Source organism: Electrona antarctica (genome assembly GCF_951216825.1).
Source record: "Electrona antarctica genome assembly, chromosome: 17".
NCBI classification, from domain to species: Eukaryota; Metazoa; Chordata; class Actinopteri; order Myctophiformes; family Myctophidae; genus Electrona; species Electrona antarctica.
In genome coordinates this window covers 41,041,441-41,064,023 of record NC_136798.1, presented here as the reverse complement: position 1 = coordinate 41,064,023, position 22,583 = coordinate 41,041,441, and the positions used below count along the sequence as shown (strand labels likewise).

Genomic DNA, 22,583 nt, shown 5'->3' with positions numbered 1-22,583 from the left:
ATTCTAAAGAGCAAAAAGTATGTTTCTGAACGTGCCAAGTATCGCGAGACTGTCTGCTGTCTGGCAGCCAAATCTTGCGATACCTCCAAAACAGAAACGATACCTGCTGCTGTTTAGATCCTCAAATAAAATGATGGGCTGTGCACATTGAAAAGCAACTTAAGCAAGTGATTATAAAACAAACTTTGATATGTCTTCTTTTATATTTCTGAACCGATTATATGACACAGGTCTCAATGGTTCATAAATAATGTTTGTGAACCATTAAACATGAATACAAAGCTTCACTGCTTTGTATTCATGTAACTTCCGGTGCGAGATTTGGCTCCCATGAAAGTGTCACGTGAACATGACCTTTCCTTCTCTAAGCTTCCTTGAGGTATACTGCGAACAACTGGAGACAGGGTCCAGAACAAACAGAAAGCAGTGATCGAGTATCTGAAGGAGATAGTATATCATAGGATCTATAGGGTGCAGTACTATTATTATAGTGCAAGTAGCCTATAATATATAGCAGTACTATATAAGGAAATAAAGTATAGGGAGTCATACTACATACTCCAGTACAGTAGGTGGATGTATACACCTTAAAGCTATTGGTTGCAACCCGCCATAATATCGAAGGAGAAGAAACCACTTCTTCTCTGCAACAAGGACTCTCTTTTTCAGTAATTTTCCAGTTTTTTACTATTTTCAACCAGTCCCTTCCGGCCTAACACTACCCACACTAGGCAACGTGTGACACACTCAACAGTAACTGGTGTCAGTGGCAGCCATGCATGGCAGGACCAGGAGCAGTATGGAATATCTTGCTCAAGGACATTTCAATATGTTAACACATCCTGTCTGCTTGCATTTGTGTGTTACAGTTTCACGATGGCTCTAAACATAGCAGGGTTGGTAGCAACGTTGGTCTTCTATGCCTTGATCCTGGGGATGGGGGTCTGGGCTTCTAAGAAATCCAGGAGGGAGGAGAAGAAATGTGTGGGATCCAGAAGTGAAGTCACCATGATAGGAGGACGCAACATCAACATTTGGATTGGCATGTTCACAATGACAGGTGAGAAAATACAATTTGTATTGATTTGATTGATTGAAGTATTTATTAACAGTATGCAGAATGGGTACATTTCAAACGAAAGCACAACTCAATACAAAAACTGCCGACCATAAAGCATTACACTTGTTTACAATAGGGGTCCACCATTTTGAATATTGCAGAACATTTAGAGACCTACAAATACCGCATACATGTTTATAATATATATATATATATATATATATATATATATATATATATATATATATTATTATATTATTATAAACAGGAAATCAAGGAGGTAAAAAGGGAAAAAAACATAAATATGTATGACGATGCATATAGACGCCTTACCAGACGATGTCACACTGATAAGCACCAACATTGTCGTTTGAGAGCGTCGTTCAAAAGTACTGAAAAGATGTGACGCCTTGTGAGCTTGGTGGCTGCATACGTTAGTCCGATGTACCAATAGTCTGACATACGTTGCCGGTTAAGTCTCACCCGTGGCTTCCGTGTGTGGTTAGGTTTAGGTTAGGGTTTGGGGTAGGGTGTCGGACGATTGCGTGTTGGACTGGTAGGACGTCGGACCAAAGATATGCACCCATGAACTTGTAGATTTGCTACTTTCAAACATTTGCGAAACATTTGCCTATAGTGACATGCCCAAAATAGGGACGCCATGCAGGTTGAAAGTGGTTAAGTCTTCCATGTGGGTTTTCTGCAGTACATGTTTAACCAATGAAAAGTATTAAGAGCTTGTGGCTATAATACTACATTGGACATTTGGAACACAGGTTCTGCACAGTATGCAGTACAAGGTTTCTTCCCGACAGCAGCAATTTGAGTTGTGTGCAAGACGTGTGTCAATCTACAGTATGTATAAGTATTCTAAGTGTGTGTGTCCCTGTGTATGTGTGACTGTGTTAACATAACCATGTTAACTGCTTTATCTTCACTATCAGCCACCTGGGTTGGAGGAGGTTACATCATGGCTACTGCTGAGGCCGTCTACACTCCCTCCCGTGGGGTCATCTGGGCCCTGGGGCCTCCTTCCGAATGTCTTCTCTTCCTCGTAGGTAAGAAGCAACATGTCTCTTTGACTGTATCACACACGCACGCACGCACGCACGCACGCCTGATTATATGGGATCATCTTTCATCGCGGTCACTATTGATCTAACTTTAAGCAGTGCGGGGGCGCAGAAATTGCCTTTTTTTATTCTGTTTAGTAACTGTGTGTGTGTGTGTGTGTGTGTGTGTGTGTGTGTGTAACCGTGCGCGCGCTCCTGCACTGATCACGGTGACACGTGCAACACGCCACAACTGTGTGTGTGTGTGTGCGTGCGCGTGCGATCCCTAGGTTGTGAACCTGTGCTGTTGTGTCCCAACAGGAGGCTTGTTCTTTGCTAAACAAATGAGGTCGAAGCGCTACGTTACGATGATGGATCCATTTCAGCAACGCTACGGCAACACATTCACCACAGCCCTTCTGCTTCCCAGTCTGCTCGGTGACGTTCTGTGGGTGGCCTCCACTCTGGGAGCCTTGGGTCAGTCACACTTTACAGCTCTGCTTACCAGTCAACATATGGAATGAATTCTGTACTGGCCATACTGTATATGAAGCGTGTCTTGAGTGTACAGGGTTTGATGAGGTCAGATCAACATGAGAAATGTCAGAACAGGTCAGCTCCATATACGGAGATCTAAGGGTGGCAGCGGCATCTAAGTGTGCTCTGTGGAAGGCATGTGAGCTTGTAATGCTGCTATCTTCGCTGAAAGATAGCATAATTATGGTTCACTGAGCAGAGTGCAGAGTAGGGACATGTGTTCAGTTGGCTTCCCAGCGAGCATGGTCAGGACCTGGACGAATTAGTGACGTCTCGATTGGGGCAAGATCAAGTCACACCACTAGTCACTAGTCAGATCACATTTTCAAAGCAATAAACAAAAACAACAAAACACGTATTAGATCAGCAGTGATCTAATACATTTTAAAAACAGTTGCAGACACTTGGGGGTATGTCTGCAATCAAATATTTAAATTGACCGTATGTAATGGGAGAGCAGATCTTTAATTTAAGCTTCCACGTGGTTTGGGCACTAAAACAAAAGTCTGTTTTCCCCAGTTATGTGTTTACATTTTGGAACCTTTTGTGTAAGCCAGTGACAGGAGCGTGTCCTATATCTTACAGGATTCTAATCCAGCAGAGCTTTAATATACAACGGTAAAGTCCAATCAATTGCTTTAAAAATAAACAGACCAATGTTTATTTCGCCTGTCGGCCAAGGAAGGCCAGTCATGTAGGACGCAGTGATGAGTTCTATAAGGTTCACCAGATATAAATCGCAGAGTGATAAACTGCATCCAAGGGTCAGGGACAGAAGGAGCAGCTTTTCTATAGATGACATCTCCATAGTCCAACCAGGGTTGGGAAGGTTACTTTTAAAAAGTAATCCCCTACAGTTACAAGTTACTTGCTATAAATTGTAGTCAGTAACGTAATCCGAGTACCACAATTTAAAAAGTAACGGGTTACTTTCAGTTACTTTTGGATTACTTTTAAGCAAACCTCTATTTAATTACATAAAACAAGTTTTACCATTGATAACCAGAGCAGAATGTTTAGCCTATATAAAATTAAGATAAAACTACAGAAATATTGTTAAATCAGTGGTTCTCAACCTTTTTACAAGTACCACCTCAGAAAATATTTGGCTCAAGTACCACCATTATGATTCATGTTAAAATGTAGTCCTATTCGGCTAGGCACAGGTTTGCACAAAAGGCAAATTAATTCCTAATCATTATAATAATAATTCCTAATCATTATAATACATATACAAATATAAATAATATATGTATACACTACAGCCAAATGAAGGCATGCTGTACAAATTGGTAGGCCTATTGAGGAAAAATGGTTCTCCCATGACATGTCTGTCTGTGCAGAAACAGACAGACAGACAGACAGGCAGGCAGACAGACAGAGAGACAGGCAGGCAGGCAGGCAGGCAGGCAGGCAGGCAGACAGACAGACAGACAGACAAACAGAGAGACAGACAGGCAGGCAGACAGGCAGGCAAGCAGACAGGCAGGCAGGCAGAGCTGGCATACAGGCAGGCAGATATGACGCGCGCGCGCGCGCGCACACACACACACACACACACACACACACACACACACACACACACACACACACACACACACACACACACACACACACACACACACACAGACAAATAAGTTTGCTAGCGCAATTGTTATATGCGCGATTGAGTGAACCAGTTTGACTTCGCCATGCGCGATGCGATCCACAGCTGTAATTAATCGCGGACTGATTCGTTTTGCATCTAGAAATCAACGCTAAGCCATGGAGCCATCCATGGAGTTATGGTCATCATATAGTTAGCAATGCATCGCCTGGTGTGCCATTTGAACAGTATATATCGTATCATTTCACTCCCCGTCGGAATCTCACTACCCACGGCCACCCGTGTCCCCGCGTCCAGTGGCTCCACACCCCGCCTCCTCTTGTCCCCGCGGTTACAGAGCTGTCAGTGTCCGCTGGCTACAGATCACGCTATAAAATATAATATAATATAAATATGGTATATGGGGACTGGAGACAGTGGAGAGTTAGATTCTGACGGCGGGGAAAACCATTGGTGCTGCTGGGGGACCGACGCGAGCGCGCTGCTCGTGTGCCCACAGTGCATGCTGCATGGGCAGCAGCAGCGACACAGCGCACTGATGATCATTTATCATGCGTAATCGACTGATTATTTTATTGTTTGGTGTTTTAACTTATTTGAAGCCCTAAGATTGATGAGGGGAAGGGGGGAATGTAACCAAGCCTGTAACCCCCGTTACTATACCTCCGTTACTGTAATCCAGATTACACATTTTAAAATGTACTCTAAGACGTTACAGTTACCGTTTTTTTGTACTCTGATTACGTAACGGCGTTACATCATGTAATCCGTTACTTCCCAACCCTGAGTCCAACACAGAAAGAAAGACTGCTTCAATAACCCTTTTCCTAAATCGGGAAACTAGCTCTGTTCCATAGAAAAAGACAATTATTTGCCTTAGTTTACAGACAAGATTGTCAATATGGTATTTAAATGTAAATTTGTCATCAACAGGGCCGTGCAGAGAGCACTGGGGGGGCAGGGGCTCAAACTCCAGAAAAGGGCACATGTGTGGGTGCGCTACCGATTGTGGGGGGTGGTCTTTTTGTGGAGTCCTTCCCTTGTGCCATTTCATGACATTGGACAGTAAAATAAGCAATATGTTCTCATTAGTCTGAAACTAAAACTGACTGTTGGCAGATTAAAAGATAATTCATTATGATAGTGGAATTTATCATTACTTGTCAAATGTTCGTCTTGAAGGGCCAATGGCACTTATTGGCCCCCCACACAAGCCCTTATTGGTCCCCCACATAAGCCCTTATTAGTCCCCCACATAAGCCCTTATTGGTCCCCCACATAAGCCCGTATTGGCCCCCCACACAAGCCCTTATTGGTCCCCCACATAAGCCCTTATTGGCCCCCCACATAAGCCCTTATTGCCCCCCCACACAAGCCCTTATTGGCCCCCCACATAAGCCCTTATTTGCCCACACACATAAGCCCTTACAAGCCCTTATTTGCCCCCCCAAACAAGCCCTTATTGGCCCTCACACAAGCCCTTATTTGCCCCCCACAAGCCCTTATTTGTCCCCCACAAGCCCTTATTTGCCCCCCAAATAAGCCCTTGTTTTCCCCCCACACAAGCCCTTATTGGTCCCCCACATAAGCCCTTATTGGCCCCCCACAAGCCCTTATTGGCCCCCACATAAGCTCGCACTGGCCCCCCCACACCCCCCCTCCCCACATGTCCTTATGTGGCAAAAACAAAAACAAAAAAAATAAAACTTTTTTTGCCCTTTCCCTATATTAAAAAAAATAAAACTTTTTTTTTTTTTTTTTTTGAAAGGGCACTTTCTGCAAAAGGGCAGGTGCTCAAGCCCCCCTAGCCCCCATGAATTTAGTTCAGCATGTAGTACAAGCTTTAGTTCTCTGAGTGCATCTTGAAGTGCATTCAATGTGCATTTTGTGTGTATTGTGTGTTTCTGCAGGTGGGACAGTCAGTGTGATTCTTGATCTTCATTCGACCTACGCCATCGTCCTGTCTGCAGGTGTTGCCATCACCTACACACTGCTGGGAGGCCTGTACTCAGTGGCCTACACCGATGTCATCCAGCTGTTGATCATCTTCATCAGTCTGGTGAGAGCAGACAGGGGTGGCTGAATGGGTAGAGAGCCTGGCTCGGAAGCAGAGTCTCTTGGGTTCGATTCCCAGCCTTGTATGTCGAGGTGCCCTGGCTGAGTAATTAAGATCATGCACTCAGATCTCCTATTTTCCCAATTTGGAAATATTTAGGAAAATGTTGATTTACTTCACTTCACTTCACTTCACTTTTCTTTGTGGCAAGTTTTGGTACATTTTGGAAAGTGGTTAATGCAACCTCCATCCCCCCCATCCCTGATAGTATTATCACTTCTCCACTGGCGGTGAATATAATTATGTTTTTGTTGACCTATTTCCTTGTTCTGTTGTATCTTGCCTTTCCCAGTGGATGTGTGTTCCCTTTGTAATTCTCCACCCATCATCATCATCATCATCATTATCATCATCATCTAATGTGACTCTCACACCTGTAAACTCACCACCCTGGCTGGGGGAGCTCAAGACGGAGGATGTTGGAAAATGGATCGATGAATTCCTCTTATTGGTTAGTTCTCGTTTCCTGCCAAATCCTATGTAGGCCTATGTACAGTATGCAGATATGTGTCCAGATTTGACTGAGAGCCTGCCATCGCGCAAATTGGCTTTATGCAGCCAACACTTCTGCGTTCAGTTTGGGCTGCCGGGAAGCTTCGGAAGCAACTCATTCACTGTGAACGTATGGTCGTGATTTTGTAGGAATAAAGTTCAGTACTTTATACAACACTATTTAATTTGATAATGTGATGGCATCGTTTTTCATAGTTTGTATTATTTGTGTTGCGACGTTGACATGATGACATGAGTTAGAAACGTCTTAAATCTCCTGTTAAAAACGAGAGTTCTTCATGGATTTCTCCGGTGTTGCCATGTCCGCTTGCTATAAGCGACTTGGGGCATGGCTTCTTTTCATAGACCTGATTGCTTATTTCTCTCACACAATCTGGCGACACCTACCTCTCGTCTCCAGCTGTTATACACAAGGTGCTGCCAGACTTACTAAAGAGCCGCGCACGTTCTCGGCTGTGCGCAGCTTCTTTTTACGGGTTTTTAGACAGCTGGTGGATGGAAATTGTTAAACAAAGCTAGCGCATCGCGTCAAACCAACAACAAACTCAAAGCTAGCCTGAAACATGACGGAGGACAAACACTCAGAGAGACAGATATACTGTTGCCTCCCAGACAATGGCTGAGAGCTGTATGTTTATTTTCACTTCCTTATATACACAGCTCACTTGATCACGTGACCGGTATCAGGTCACGTGCTCTTAAAGGTATAGATACAAATATACACAGTGATATATATATACAGGCAATTAATGATCATACATTCCAATATATAAATATACATACAGTGACAATGATATATTTATATACACAGACAATTAATGATCACTTCCAATACATCTCAACAGAAATTAAGCTCCACCTCCGCGGACGACTTGCGCGACGGCCAGATTCCCGGAAACGCTCTCCTCCGCGCAAGTCGTCCGCAGAGGTGGAGCTTAATTTCCATCCACCAGCTGTCTAAAAACTCGGAAAATAAGCTGCGGACAGCGTAAGACGTGCGCGGCTGTCGGCCGTTTTGCGCTTTAGGTGTGGAAACACTGACAGCATGACAGCAGCGTAACAACTGGTGTTGCCAGATTGTGTGAGAGAAATAAGCAATCAGGTCTAAGAAGCCACTCCACAAATGAGCTACTATAATACAATATTTATATACTAAGACTATAGGACATCGGCAGCTACTTGAGAATAGCAGATGTACAGATCAGATATTTTTAGTAGATAGTTTTTGTTTTATACAAATAAAAAATAAAAACCTGGCACAAAACATTCAGATGGGGGTCCGTGTGCACAAATACATGGGGGTCCTTGGCTTTATGACAATGTTTGAGCAGAATCACAGGTTTAAACAACATTAAGGAACAAGCCTAAATAAGCATACACTTTAGAAACAAGCCCCAAAAAACGCAAACCTAACCTGTCAATATTTTCAAGCAATTTTACTGAAAAACAAGACCAAAGTCGCTTATAACAAGCGGACATGGCAACACCGGAGAAATCCATGAAGAACTCTCGTTTTTAACAGGAGATTTAAGACGTTTTTAACTCATGTCATCATGTCAACGTCGCAACACAAATAATACAAACTATGACAAACTATGGCATCACATTATCAAATGAAATAGTGTTGTATAAAGTACTGAACTTTATTCCTACAAAATCACGACCGTACGTTCACAGTGAATGAGTTGCTTCCGACCGGAAGCTTTCCGGCGGCCCAAACTGAACGCGGAAGTGTTGGCTGCATAGAGCCCATTCCAGCTTTTCACCAGAGGAGAAAAACTTATTTATTTATTTATTTTTCAAAATGAGTTAATAGCACAGGCACTCTTCACTAGGCATGCCACGGTATACCGAATTTCGGTAATACCGCGACAGGAAAAGCCACGGTGTTGATACCGTGAGATTTCCGAGCTGACGGTATTTTAATACAGCGTCGGTGGGCGGCGCATGCTGCGCATATGCAGTGCAACTCCACTCGCAGACTAAGGCAAAACATTTATTTTCACCACACAGCTGCAGTAGATTGAAAAGTTGCTTCCTACCTTTGAGTTAGTGTTGCTGAAAGACACCCAGATCCAATTGTATATTCCATATTTCCATATGTAGCCTACTATGTGTGAAGTTGTGAACTGTCAACACGGCACACAGAGTTGTGATCATGCGCAGTTGAGATTACGCACTAGCTCTGCTGCAGCGTGCAGGGTACAAAACGGCCATTAGGGGGAGTCATAACAGTGAAATACAGTGGGGAATAGTGTAATCAGTATAGGGTACAGTCAAACACATGTCCAAAGGGATCACTGAAAAAAGTCCTTGCAGTCTTGTTTCCATTCAGGTCCTGGGTAATCAATTCATAATCATGACAAGTCACATGACAAATAACACAATTGAAATTATCATAAAAGGTAAATACAAAATAATATATGTAGGCCTACAGGTTGGGGAACAAAGAAGGGCTTATAAGGAGGTAGGGGCAATCTTTTTCTTTTTTTTTAATTATATATAAATACCGTGGAATACCGAGGTATAGGTTATCAATACCGGCACCGTACCGTACTGTAAAATATCATACCGTGGCATGCCTACTCTTCACATACTAGATGTCTGGAATAAGTGTCAGAGCTGAAATCGACATAATAAATGCTTAAACATGTAGCTAGGTGTAATGTTAGAGACCACATAAGTGTACCTTTCAAGCCTGTTTTCTCACCTCGCTGTTTTCTGCAAGACATTACTCTATAGACCGATTTAGAAACGGGTCTCATGGTCGCAGGCAACGTATTTCCTGTAGGCGGAGACGACATATATGCGGCTTAAACCCGCACCTCTTCTACTACAGTGAATGAAGTGACTGATGTTAGTCTGCCTCAAACGTTACTCTTTTACCTGCTTTTTACTAACACTAACATTACAAAGATGCCCAGAACATCGGGATGAACCTGTGTAGTTTATGGCTGCTCCAACAGTAGTGGCAACATAAAAAAAAACGGAATGTTAAAATATCTACCGCGGTGGCTGAGACCAGAGCCATAGAGTAATGGTTGAGACAAAGCAGTGAAAGGTCCTGAAAGATACATAACGTCAGTCTTACCCAATACCAAATCTTTCTGTTTTATGAACACAAGGCTGCTGTACTTTATACCTCATACTTTAAATGCTTTGTGTGTGTGTGTGTGTGTGTGTGTGTGTGTGTGTGTGTGTGTGTGTGTGTGTGTGTGTGTGTGTGTGTGTGTGTGCGTGTGTGCATGCAGGCCCTCGGAGGACTGTCCTACCAGCCATTCTATCAGAGGGTCCTCTCTGCTGCATCACCTGCTCAGGCCCAAATCACGTGCTTTGCATCATCGACCATGGTCGTCATCTTGGGCATTCCCTCACTCATTATAGGAGCGGTGGCTGTTTCTGCAGGTACTTCACAAATACACACTTTGCGCACGCTGTTAAAGATGCAATCCACAACTTTTGTCCTACCCAGGGTTCAGACCCCAAACTCAGAATTTCCGATGTGCTAAGACAAATCAGCCTCATGGTGGCGCTATAAGAGGCCCAGTTGCATCTTTACCTATAACTGCACCGATCTACATATCAGTTTTGTATCCATAGTCCCTAGAGGCCAAGGAAAACTAGGAAAAGTTGTATGGGACCTACTCCAATCTCTGAAAAAGGCCTGTCCGAATAGGTCAAAGGTGACATTTAATGTCTACAACTTCTGATCTTCATCAAATTGAGGTATGAGGTATGAACCAGGTGTCTACCCTACATTACCAAAGTGATGCCGCGAGTCAGAACGTAATGAATCAACGTATAACATACTGAAATATAGTCATTTAAACAGTTTAGGTGGAAATTGTACCTTGTAGTGAGGACTCGCCTACTTTCTCTAATTTAGAAAAATAAAAACAAAAACATTTATGTCAAATATGCTGTTACTGCGTCATCACGCAGCACTAGACTAATTACAGAACACTGGGATTTGTACTAGATTAAATCACATTTGATGTGGCCACTAGACACCATAAGGTGTCGCCAAACTACCAAAGAGAATATCTCACACATGCATGTTGCCGTCTTGCTGCTCAATGATGAAACATTTGTTATTGGGCTGCCCTCTGCTGATCCACTGACAGAAAACATGTTCAAGTTCATATTCTCCTCACTTTGGATGTCCGGGTTCCCCCTCTCAGACTGGAACCAGACCGAGTATGGTCTTCCACCTCCGTTTGAGCGCGGGGAGGCAGGGAATGTGCTTCCACTGGTCCTGCAAAACCTCGCCCCGTCCTGGGTGTCGGTGTTGAGCATCGGGGCATTGGCTGCAGCCGTTATGTCCTCCGTGGACTCTGCCCTGCTTTCTTCTGCATCCATGTTCACTCAGAATATCTACAAGAGTTACCTCAGGAAACAGGTTGGAAACGTTGCCGTACTATAACTAAATGTAACTATGTGTCTCTGCATTTGTGCACATTCTTGTGTTTGTGTCTTCATGCATGCAGCAGTGCCAGTGAGTAAGAGAAAGTCATAGAAATCTTACATTTTTTTCTCACTTTGCTTCCTGCTAATAAATGCTAAAGTGCTGTTGTGTCTAAGCACAGAGGACATGTAGGGCTTTCAGCTACGCAAAATAGGTTTTTGTATGATAGCAGATAGGTGCTCTATTAATGTTGCAATCCATGTTTTGAGTAAAACATTATTTTGACAATTCCATATGAGTATAAAGTGTTAATAATTGCGAACGTCAGTCGCGGTTTACTATGTAAACCTGCACCTCCCGTCAGTCGGTCAGTCACGCTTCGTGACACGCTCCATATATGGCCAATACAAAATACATTCCATATGTTGATCTGACCTCATCACACCTTGTACACTCAAGACACGCTCCATATATGGCCAGTACAGAATTAATTCCATATGTTGATCTGACCTCATCAAACACCTAGATCTCCATATATGGAGCTGGCATGTTCTGACATCACAATGATGTTCTGACATCACAATGTGCGCTCAAGATGCATTTTGGGATAGAATAATGCTCACTATACATTCGGACACTAATCCAAAATGGCGAAACCCCCAAATAGTGCACAGACGCAGCTTTAGCATCTATGTCGTCATTATGTAATAACACAATATTTCCGTTCTCTCTCAAGGCATCAGAGAGGGAGTGTGCATGGGTGATCCGGCTAAGTGTGCTGCTAGTGGGCTTGGCTGGCACCGGCCTGACCTTCACTGGGGAAGGCGTCATGGCGTTCTGGCTGTTGAGTTCAGACCTGCTGTACTGCATAGTCTTCCCACAGATCATCTGTGTCCTGCATTGTCCCTTCGCTAACGGATACGGAGCGACCACTGGCTTCGTCCTGGGGACGTTCCTCAGATTTCTGAGCGGGGAGCCTGCACTCCACATCCCCGCTGTCCTGATGTTTCCCGGTTGGAGGGAGGATGAGTTAACAGGGGACATCCACCAGTATTTTCCCTTCAGGTCTTTGATAACGTTGCTAACCGTGCTCATCATTCCCTCTGCCTCCTTGCTGGCACATCTGGTGTTCACCCGCCACATGCTGCCTCCTTCCTGGGACGTCTTTGGTGTCTTGATGGAGACTGGGGATACTGTAAAGAGTGTAAGTGGAGTAGGGAGAGCAGAAGTAATCTTACCTGCTGCTACTGAGTCTGAGACTACTGAGAATCTGCTGGTTACCTCCACCTCCAGCTGCTAGGAGATCGGTAGCCCAACCTATCACGATCCGCTCCTCGGACCGTGAACTCTGACTGTCCTTATTTTTGATATTGGACTTTAATATGTATTTCTGTCATTGCACTGATTTCAGTATGTTTGTATGTTTTTGCTCATGTGTTCCTGACTGTTTGTGTTTCTTATTTTGTAGTATTGTTCCTAGTGTTTCCTGTCTTCCTAGTTACTGTTAGTTACCTCGTCTAACCTACTTTGTATTTTGTCAGTGTTTCCACCTGTGTCCTTTTAGTCCCCCAGCCTATCCTGTGGTTGATTGTATTTTGAGTTCACCTGTGTCCTGTTACCCCAGTCTATTTAAGCCCTTTGGTTGCAGTGTGTCCTTGTTGGTCCATAGACCTCTGTCAAGTGAGTGTATGTGTTTTTGCTGTGCCTTTGTTTTGCCCTATCTTGGTCTAGTGAAATAAACACTTTGATTATAGTCTGCTTTGCATCCTGTTGCCTGCTTTTGGGTCCTCCCGTAATGCATTCCTGACAGTATGGACCAACAGGTTTGGACCCAGCGGGCAAGTTTAGTTTTTTGATTATTTTCACCATGCCGGTTTGGAGCAAGCCTATGAACCAGTCTGACATGGAAGACATTCCTGTACCAGCCCGAGAGGAGATTGACAACATGGGAATGGACCCAGTTGCTTATTCATTGGAAGATGAACTTTATGAAGCAACTTATTCCATACTGTGCTACCAGGGTGAGTGGAGAAGGGCCGCCAGTCAAGAAAAAAGACAAGCGGCTCTCTTTTTAGCACGCAGGGAGGTTTCCTGTAAACCCTGGCTGAGGTGTTCGTTACCTCAGTGGGCTAAAGACTTCCTCGATACTCCTGACTCACAATCTGCAAGCCTTCAGAGGTCTGCTTCCCAGCCTGCACTCCAGCCTGCCAGTGCCCAGCCTGAGCCCCAGTCTATCAGACTAGGGTTTGTAGGTCTCCAGCCTGTCGGTCCTGAACCTGCCCCTGTTGACCCTGTGTTCCCCGAGCCAGTCTATGCGGAGACCTCTTCAGCCCCAGGTCCGTACATTGGGTCTCGTTTGGCCATCGTCAGGGGGAACCGGGCAAGGGGGCGTCGTCGCCACCACCAATATCGGTAGAGGGCAAATAAAGAGCTTATCAAATGAAGAGCTAAATAATTCACACTTTAACTTCTAAATGTGGCTAAAAGAGGTCTGAGGGTATTACCTGCTTCAATGTAGAAATCCTAATAAAGGTCTGCCTTTGTATAAATCCTGTAGATTATGTCCTGAGTCTGCTGATAAACACTTGGTCCACTTCTTTTATATATTCCTTCAATAGGGGGGGAGCCAGAGCCTTTTTTTTCACTGGCAGATGTGTCTGGTTTCCAGGTTAATGTTTGTTAAAGCATGTACTGCCTTGTACATAAGTGTTAGCAGGGCCGGATCTACCATATGGGCACTTTGGGCACGTGCCCAGGGGCCCTTGGGCACCAGTGGCCCCTCAAATTTTTGAGTGGTGTAAACCACTCCTACAACTGGCTTTTGTGTGCATAAAAAAATGACCGTGGTTGCTATGTTCAAAATAATTTCTGACGTAATTAAATCACACCCGGGTGAACTGGATGACCGTAGCAACCGTGGTCATTTTCTCTGCGCAAAAAAAGCCAGTTGTGAAATCACATCCAGGTGTGATACATACATTTATCAAAAATGATAGCTTTTTTTACTTAACATATTTTGTGTGATTTCATTACGTCAGACATTACGTCAGACCACAGCTGATCATGCTATATAAAACCTTACACCACTCAGTTCACACGGGTGTGATTTTTTTTTAATAAATGGTGTCTAAAAAGATTAGTGTTTTATTGTTGGTGAGAAGGGCAGCTGAAAAGTGCAATTGTGTGTAAAGCAGCAACAATGCTCTAGATTTGCTGTCACTCTGGGGGGGTAGGCGACCGGAAATAGGCCAATATAACAGCATAAAACTGCCCCGAAACGGCTCCAAAACCGCAAAAATGTTGCGCACGCATGAAGGGGGGCCCTTCGAGCTTCAGTGCCCAGGGGCCCTCAGAGGTGTTAATCCGGCCCGAGTGTTAGTGTTAGGGTTGTAAGCAGGGATTGTAAGCAATGGAACATAGATTGGTAGTAGGGGTCAGGCGTCATCAACAAGTCCGTACACAGACAAACGTGTCCGTAGCAAGATTTGTCCATGTCCGCGGCAATGTTTGAGGTTTTGAAAAGAAATTATGAAACATATACATTTATTTCATTATGATTGTATATTAAAATATGTCTTCTCAAAATATTCACAATCTAATATCCCCTGAATGTGTATGAATTGTGTCGGGATGACATATTAAATTCTAGTCAATAATTGCCCTGCACCAACATCAAAGCACCTGTTTGTTTGCCACATACCGTGTGCTGAGAGAGAGAGAGAGAGAGAGAGAGAGAGATAGGGGTGGGTGGGTCTCCAGATGGATCTCCAGATGACAGTAAAGTGACAACTTAATAACTTTTAATACCTAATTGTCCTAATAACTGGAAATATAAATAGTAAATTAAATTAAAACGGATCATTACTGCATCAAAAGTAACTATAGCTACTGTAATGATATGCCTAGGTAGTCCAGGCCACTAGGTGGCACTGTGGTCTGTGAGAATACACTGCTGGGTATTTGGAGGGAGAACGTGGAAATAAAGATTGATTCATGGTTGACTAGTCCAGAGTGTCAGACGTCAACTCATTACATAACAACTTGTCAAACATTGGCCTGAATTCAAATCAATTCTAATCAAATACTGTATATATAACTTGTGAAAATAGACTATAGGATCTACAAGCGGGTAACGTTGATCATGTGGTCCTAAACAAATAGCCTATAGGTCCTATCAAATATCCTATTCACTGCCTTCCCCATTCTCTGGCTATGGTTTCTGGTAATATTATTGACCACTTATTGTTTTTTTTATAAAATGTCCAACACAAGATGGCATGGTGGTGACCCCTGGTAGGTGTAATGATACATCTTAACAGCGATACGATACGGATCACGATACAATGCGATACATGGGCGATATTGATACGATAGGCAATTCAATTCAATGATTCAATGATTTGAAATCGACACAAATTGTATTTGCAAATACATTAAATATGTGTGAAACTTTGGTGCACCCGATGTAGTATGAATCTGTGGATAGTGCAGGTTTTTGAGTGGTGCAAACCACTCCAATAACCAGCTTTGTCTGTATCTATGTATCTACAGTATGTATCTATGTATATGTGTACCTGTACGTGGGGCCACGTACAGATGAGCATGGTTGCTATGGTTAGTGTGTGACGTAGTGTGCGAACAGTTGCACCACTCAGTTCACACGGGTGTGATTTTTAAACTTGTTCTCTGCTTTCTACAATTATAATCGTAGCTAAAGGTACTAAAGGTGCTATCTACGTACATGTTCGTAGACAACCGTATACTCCATATATGAAAGCGGCGACTGTCAAATTTACCTTTTAGCATTGCTCCGGTTGCTATGGAGAGCCTCTGTCCCCACCACCAGCTATGGGATTTTTAAATCCAGCTCCATTGAGCCTCCATTATAACAGGATCAATTGGTAGAGAATTCCAAATAGTAGGACCATAATGACTAAAAGCACCATAACCTGATTTAGAGTTAATCGTTTTTTATAGTGAGGAGACCTTTGTCGGATGCTGAGTGGCACGTATGGGTCAAGCATGTCTGTCTAAGGAGCTAAGCCATATAGATTTAACAACTATGCGAAGCACTTTAAAATCAATGATTTGTTTCACTGGGAGCCAGTGAAGAGAGGATAAAATGGGACTGGGAGTAATATGGTCAAATGTGGCTTGAGTCATGCTCACATCTGTCCCTTTGTACGTGAAGGAATTTATATATATATATACAGTTGGGTGCCATCGATATTGTCCTTTTCTTTTTGCTGAGGTTTGCGTGATCTGCGCAAAAGGACAGTTAACCCATTTTGGGCGGGAACCCCTTTTGGTGTTTTAAACGTTATAATTTAGCTATTGAAAAAGAGCTTGTAGGTCTGCTATTTTTGAAAAATCGTGAAAATATTTATTTCAGAAAACTGGAGGATTTAGAAGGATTTTTAAAAATGTTGAGGTCAGGCCTAAATGGGTCAAATGATAAGGGACAATATCGGTGGCACCCAACTGTATATAGCTGCAAGCAGCGATGAGAGGCTGTGCAGCGATGAGAGGCGGTGCAGGCTGCTCTGTGTTGTTGAGCAGCCTGCACCGCTCAGTTCACACGGGTGTGATGTGTCAACACCGGTGTCAAACATTTCAGTGAGAGAAAGGTCTGCCATTTAGTGTACTACAAAACGCCCAAAGGACACACCTGTCCACTGAAACATGAAAAACAAAGAAAAGGTCATTACAATAATTAAAAACTGAAAAACAACAGACAATGCAGACGTCAGGCACATAGCCATCATAAAGCAAGGAGAAAATGGAATCTATTATTTGTTTATAGTACAACACTCATGTCAAAATCCTCATTTAAAAGCTCAACGGTTAAGGATTAAACTGTGATGTCATGCCGTACTTTTTATTTGTGTTTTCTCTATTCACATTAAGGTCCACAGAATGAGAGGCCTGCTCTGCCGAAAACATCGCGAAAAAAAGTTATGGCCATTTTCGTATACCACACCATAGACAACCAATATAAGGCAAAATTTCCCAAATGTCATCATGCTTTAAGTAGCATGTGACAATTGTGACATGTCAAACTAGGGGATTATTCCTAGGGGTGGGACGATATGGGTACCTCACGATACGATATATATTGCGATATTAGGCCCTCGATAACGATAATATCACGATATTCGATATATTGCGATATATTGTATGACATTTCATCAACGATATATCACGATATCTGCAACTACAAAATACTTGGAACTGAAAACGGTATTTTCGTACACACATAGCTGTCTATAGTGGTTGCACCACTCAAACACTAAATTAATACTCAATAAACTCCCTCTTTGCCTAATACCCTCATCATAATACCTCACACACACCACCAACTGACCATTATCACTGGCTATCATCATAATACCTCACAAACACCACCAACTGACCATTATCACTGGCTATCATCATAATACCTCACAAACACCACCAACTGACCATTATCACTGGCTATCATCATACCTCACAAACACCACCAACTGACCATTATCACTGGCTATCATCATAATACCTCACAAACACCACCAACTGACCATTATCACTGGCTATCATCATAATACCTCACAAACACCATCAACTGACCATTATCACTGGTATCATCATAATACCTCACAAACACCACCAACTGACCATTATCACTGGTATCATCATAATACCTCACAAACACCACCAACTGACCATTATCACTGGTATCATCATAATGCCTCACAAACACCACCAACTGACCATTATCACATGGTATCATTATCATACCTCACAAACACCACCAACTGACCATTATCACTGGTATCATCATAATACCTCACAAACACCACCAACTGACCATTATCACTGGTGTCAGAGGACTTGTCCACTGCTGGGGAAATGCATTCTGCATTTTGTATTCCCACAAAGCTGTTTGGACAAATCACCATCCAGTAATTCAGTACTTCTGGTTGCTGTGGAATCTGAGAGTGGGATTTGCTTTATTATTATTATTTATTTTGTCGATTATTTATCGCGTGGGGACGTATCGATATATATCGCAATAACGATATTTCAGCACACCCCTAGTTATTTCATGATTCTGAATTCATTCCAAGCATATGTTTTGCACGGAAAACACTCCTTGGCCTAAAAACGGCCATAGCCGTCAGCACAAATGTGATGAGGTCAGCACAAATGTGATGAGGTCAGCACATTTGGGCACATTTTGGCAAGTTGCTATGGCCAAATCTAGGCCAAGGAGTATTTCTCGTGCAAAACTAATGCTTGGAATGGACTCAGAATCATGAAAACCCCCTAGTTTGACATGTCACAATTGTCACATGCTACTTAAAGCATGATGAAATGTGGGAAATGTTGCCTTATATTGGTTATATTGGTTTTGCGATGTTTCCGGCAGAGCAGGCCTCTCATTCTGTGGACCTTAATGACCAAATTAATAGAAACTAGCCCTTCTGGGCACAGGTCTCCACCAGGAGGATAGGAGTGTGTGTGATGTTTGGCAAAATGTTATATAATCATGTTTTGTGTGTGTGTTTTGTGTGTGTGTGTGTGTGTGTGTGTGTGTGAGAGACGCGGCTTGGCCTGTTGTAGCGCCACCATGAGGCTGATTTGAAAACTGTCAAGTGGCATTTCTTCCTCAGCCTAGTGGGAATATGCATGCACAGTTTCACCGCGATCGGACGCTGCGTTGAGTAGTTGTGGCGATTTGTACAAAGCGGGCTACTCCTGAAAAGTTTAGAAGCCAATCTTAGGCAATGAAGGTGGATTATGAGAAATCAAACAAACCCGTCTTGATCACATGACTATGGAGAGCATGTGTACCGATTTGCGTGAAATTTGGATAAATTTTTTAATAAAGGAGTAATATTAGAAAATGTGTTTTACATATGTCGGCCAGTTATAGCGCCACCATGAGGCTGAGTTGAAAATGTTCACGTGGCATTTCTTCCTCGGCCTAGTGGGAATGTGCGTGCACAATTTCACGGAAATCACACAATGTGTTCATGATTTGCAGTATATTGTTTGAAACTGAGCACTCCTGCGAACTTTGGAAGCCAATCTTAGCCAATCAGGATGGAGTCTGAGAAATCTGAAAGACCCGTTTCGTTGAATGGCTCTAGAGAGACTGTGTACCAATTTGCGTGATGTTTGGACAAAATCTGTAGGTGTACTGTCCAAAAACTTGTTTTGCACAAAGCGGCCTCCTGGTGGCGCTATAACCGTTCTGGAAATTTTGGGGCAGAGGTTCATCGTTGGCATCCAGGGAGTGTGTGTGCAAAATTTGGCATCGACCGGGTTAACGGTGCCGGAGATTAGCTGTTCACAGACGGACGGACACACGGACACACGGACGGACGGAGAGCAAAACATACTCTCTCCCCATGCCTTCGGCCTGGTGGAGAAAAAAACACAAATAAAAAGTACAGCATGAAATCACAGGTCCCCTCCAATTTTGGGCCTGTGGCTCCCCGGCTATAGAGGTTCTAAACGTTTTATGGTATTGTTCCAGTAGAGCTCTCTCTGGCTTTCTTTCTTACAAAATATTGGTCACATCGGTAATCTGTGGTCTAGTAGTCTCCAGAATCAGGATTGGAATAAAACCTACAGTATGTATCATCGGTTGGGCTATCGATCTCCTAGCAGCTGGAGGTGGAGGTAACCAGCAGATTCTCAGTAGTCTCAGACTCAGTAGCAGCAGGTAAGATTACTTCTGCTCTCCACACTCCACTTACACTCTTTACAGCATCCCCAGTCTCCCTCAAGACACCAAAGATGTCCCAGGAAGGAGGCAGCATGTGGCGGGTGAACACCAGACGTGCCAGCAAGGAGGCAGAGGGAATGATGAGCACGGTTAGCAACGTTATCAAAGACCTGAAGGGAAAATACTGGTGGATGTCCCCTGTTAACTCATCCTCCCTCCAACCGGGAAACATCAGGACAGGGGGTATGTGGAGTGCAGGCTCCCCGCTCAGAAATCTGAGAAAGGTCCCCAGGACGAAGCCAGTGGTCGCACCGTATCCGTTAGCGAAGGGACAATGCAGGACACAGATGATCTGCGGGAAGACTATGCAGTACATCAGGTCTGCACTCATCAGCCACAGCGCCATGACGCCTTCCCCAGCAAAGGTCAGGCCGGTGCCAGCCAGGCCCACTAGCAGCACACTTAGCCGGATCACCCATGCACACTCCCTCTCTGATGCCTTGAGGGAGAGTGGAAAAATCGTGTTATTACAGAATGACGACATAGATGAATTCATCCCCTATGCCCCATATAGTGTTTTATGGGGGTGCCGCCATTTTGTATTAGTGTCCGAATGTATAGTGTGTTTCAATGTCGGGTGGATAAAAGGTAATGTGCATATGTAGCATTGCGCGGAAAGCGGGGATTGAACCCGGGCCTCCCACTCGCCAGACCAACGCGCTGCAGTATATGTAATCTGAAACCTATCTTAATTACGTCACCATCAACAGCGAATTATAACCCCACATTGAAACATATCTTAATTATGTCACCATCAACATCCAGTATATATACTAAGGCTGCAACAACGAATCGATTAAATCGATAAAAATCGATAATTAAATTCGTTGCCAACGAACTTGATTATCGATTTAATCGCGGGTGTTTTCCAACATTAAAATCTAACGTAAAGCTGCTTTCTTTTTACAGTTCAGTAATGGCACTAGGCTGAACGATCAATATGCAACGGGTCGGTATAAACAACACGAGATTGTCTTGAACGTGACCTGAGCGCTCCGCATCTACCGCTCTCTCTCTCTCCCAACTTCAGTCTCCCACACACACACACACACACACACACACACACACACACACACACAGAGAGAGAGAGAGAGCGTCAAGTGGCTCTGTGGCTGCGATGCGCTCCGCAAAAACAGCTGATCTGTGAGCTCATCAACGTCATCAACAGGTTGCAAAATGCCCCAAACAGGTCCCAAAACATGGTATTTGTGAGCACCGCCACTGTCCATATTTTTTGTCGTATGACCAAAAATGCTCCCCAATGTCTGAATCTTTGAGCTGCTTGCAGGCAGGCTACGGAGCACTAGCAGTGTAGCTCGTTAGCTCCTCAAATTTGTTCCACCTGTGTTACTCAGCAGCGCATTGAAGTGGACACAGGGCAAAAGCAGAACCTCCGTTAAGGGTCTGTAACAGAGAGTGCAAAAATGGAACCAAATGGACTCTCAAAATTGACATTGATTTTACAATAGAAATAAAAAAAATAAGAAATAGAAATGGAAAGAATATACACGGTAACATTACAGATTACAGTATCATTACAAGTACAAGGAATGGATTAAAAAAAGGGGGTAAAATATAGATTTTGAAGGAGTATTCATTTTTATTGTCTTTATTGTTAGTTACAACATGCCTACAATAACTTGAAGCAAAATTTTAAAGGTAATTGCAAAAAGGTGCCATAATACGATTCATCGATTCATCGTTTAAATAATCGCCCGATGAATCGATTATGAAAATAAACGTTAGCAGCCCTAATATATACCTACCACGCATACCGTACATACATAATTCCAGCCGACCACAATACTTGCGCGCTCTGCTTGCGCAAGCAATAATAATAATATAATATAGCTGCAAGCAGCGATAAGGCAGGACCAAGAAACAAGACAATACGCAATAAGAACAAATAAGAATCACGGGCTGAATTGTCACTTATTACAAAATTAGACTTATTATACTATCACACTATTACACTGTTGCACTTATTACACTATTACACTATTGCACTTATTACACTATTACACTATTGCACTAACTATTACACTATTACACTATTGCACTTATTACACTATTGCACTATTGCACTTATTACTTTATTACACTTTTTACACTATTACAAAATTAGACTTACTAACTAGTATCTCTATTATTGTGATGCCATGTCCTAGTGATGGGTCAAATGTAATCTACTTCAATTGCTATAGTTGAGTCATCACAAAACTTGCAGCCCACAATGCATACACTGAGTTGTCATTACCCGGATGGACCACAACCTTGTGGTCCAAAGGCGAGAGCTCTACCGACTGAGCTATGCAGACACAGTCAGTTGACTGATTCTAAACAGTAACATCATCCAGTATTCATATAGGTATTAGGTGCAGAAGAAGGAGTTTCAAAAAACAGCAATTTTCATTGGCTCATAAAAACTTCATTTTTTCACTTAAAAGAAATGTACTACAATTATTTGTCCGTATAGGTCCAAAGTTCACGTGTAGAAGTTTTCGTGCATTTTGATCAAAGA

General features: G+C 43.1%; 2 protein-coding genes across 2 annotated transcripts in view; one reads left to right on the top strand and one right to left on the bottom strand.

The window, feature by feature from the left end:
* Positions 1 to 876: 876 nt before the first annotated feature.
* On the top strand, positions 877 to 12,589 carry LOC306941132 (high-affinity choline transporter 1-like; the record flags this gene model as incomplete). Its single annotated transcript, XM_079526445.1, has 8 exons — positions 877 to 1,060; positions 2,005 to 2,118; positions 2,434 to 2,589; positions 6,166 to 6,314; positions 6,664 to 6,822; positions 10,136 to 10,289; positions 11,066 to 11,283; positions 12,026 to 12,589. 8 exons carry the CDS (start codon positions 877 to 879, stop codon positions 12,587 to 12,589), a joined length of 1,698 nt encoding a protein of 565 aa, XP_079382571.1.
* Positions 12,590 to 19,928: 7,339 nt separating this feature from the next.
* The window catches only part of LOC306941131 (high-affinity choline transporter 1-like), a gene marked incomplete at its 5' end in the record, with an annotated part of 46,244 nt that continues 43,589 nt past the window's right edge, over positions 19,929 to 22,583 (bottom strand). Inside the window, one exon of the mRNA XM_079526444.1 lies at positions 19,929 to 20,501. Within this exon, the coding sequence (XP_079382570.1) occupies positions 19,938 to 20,501 (564 nt within the window). The 3' untranslated portion in view covers positions 19,929 to 19,937. The remainder of the gene's footprint in view (positions 20,502 to 22,583) is intronic.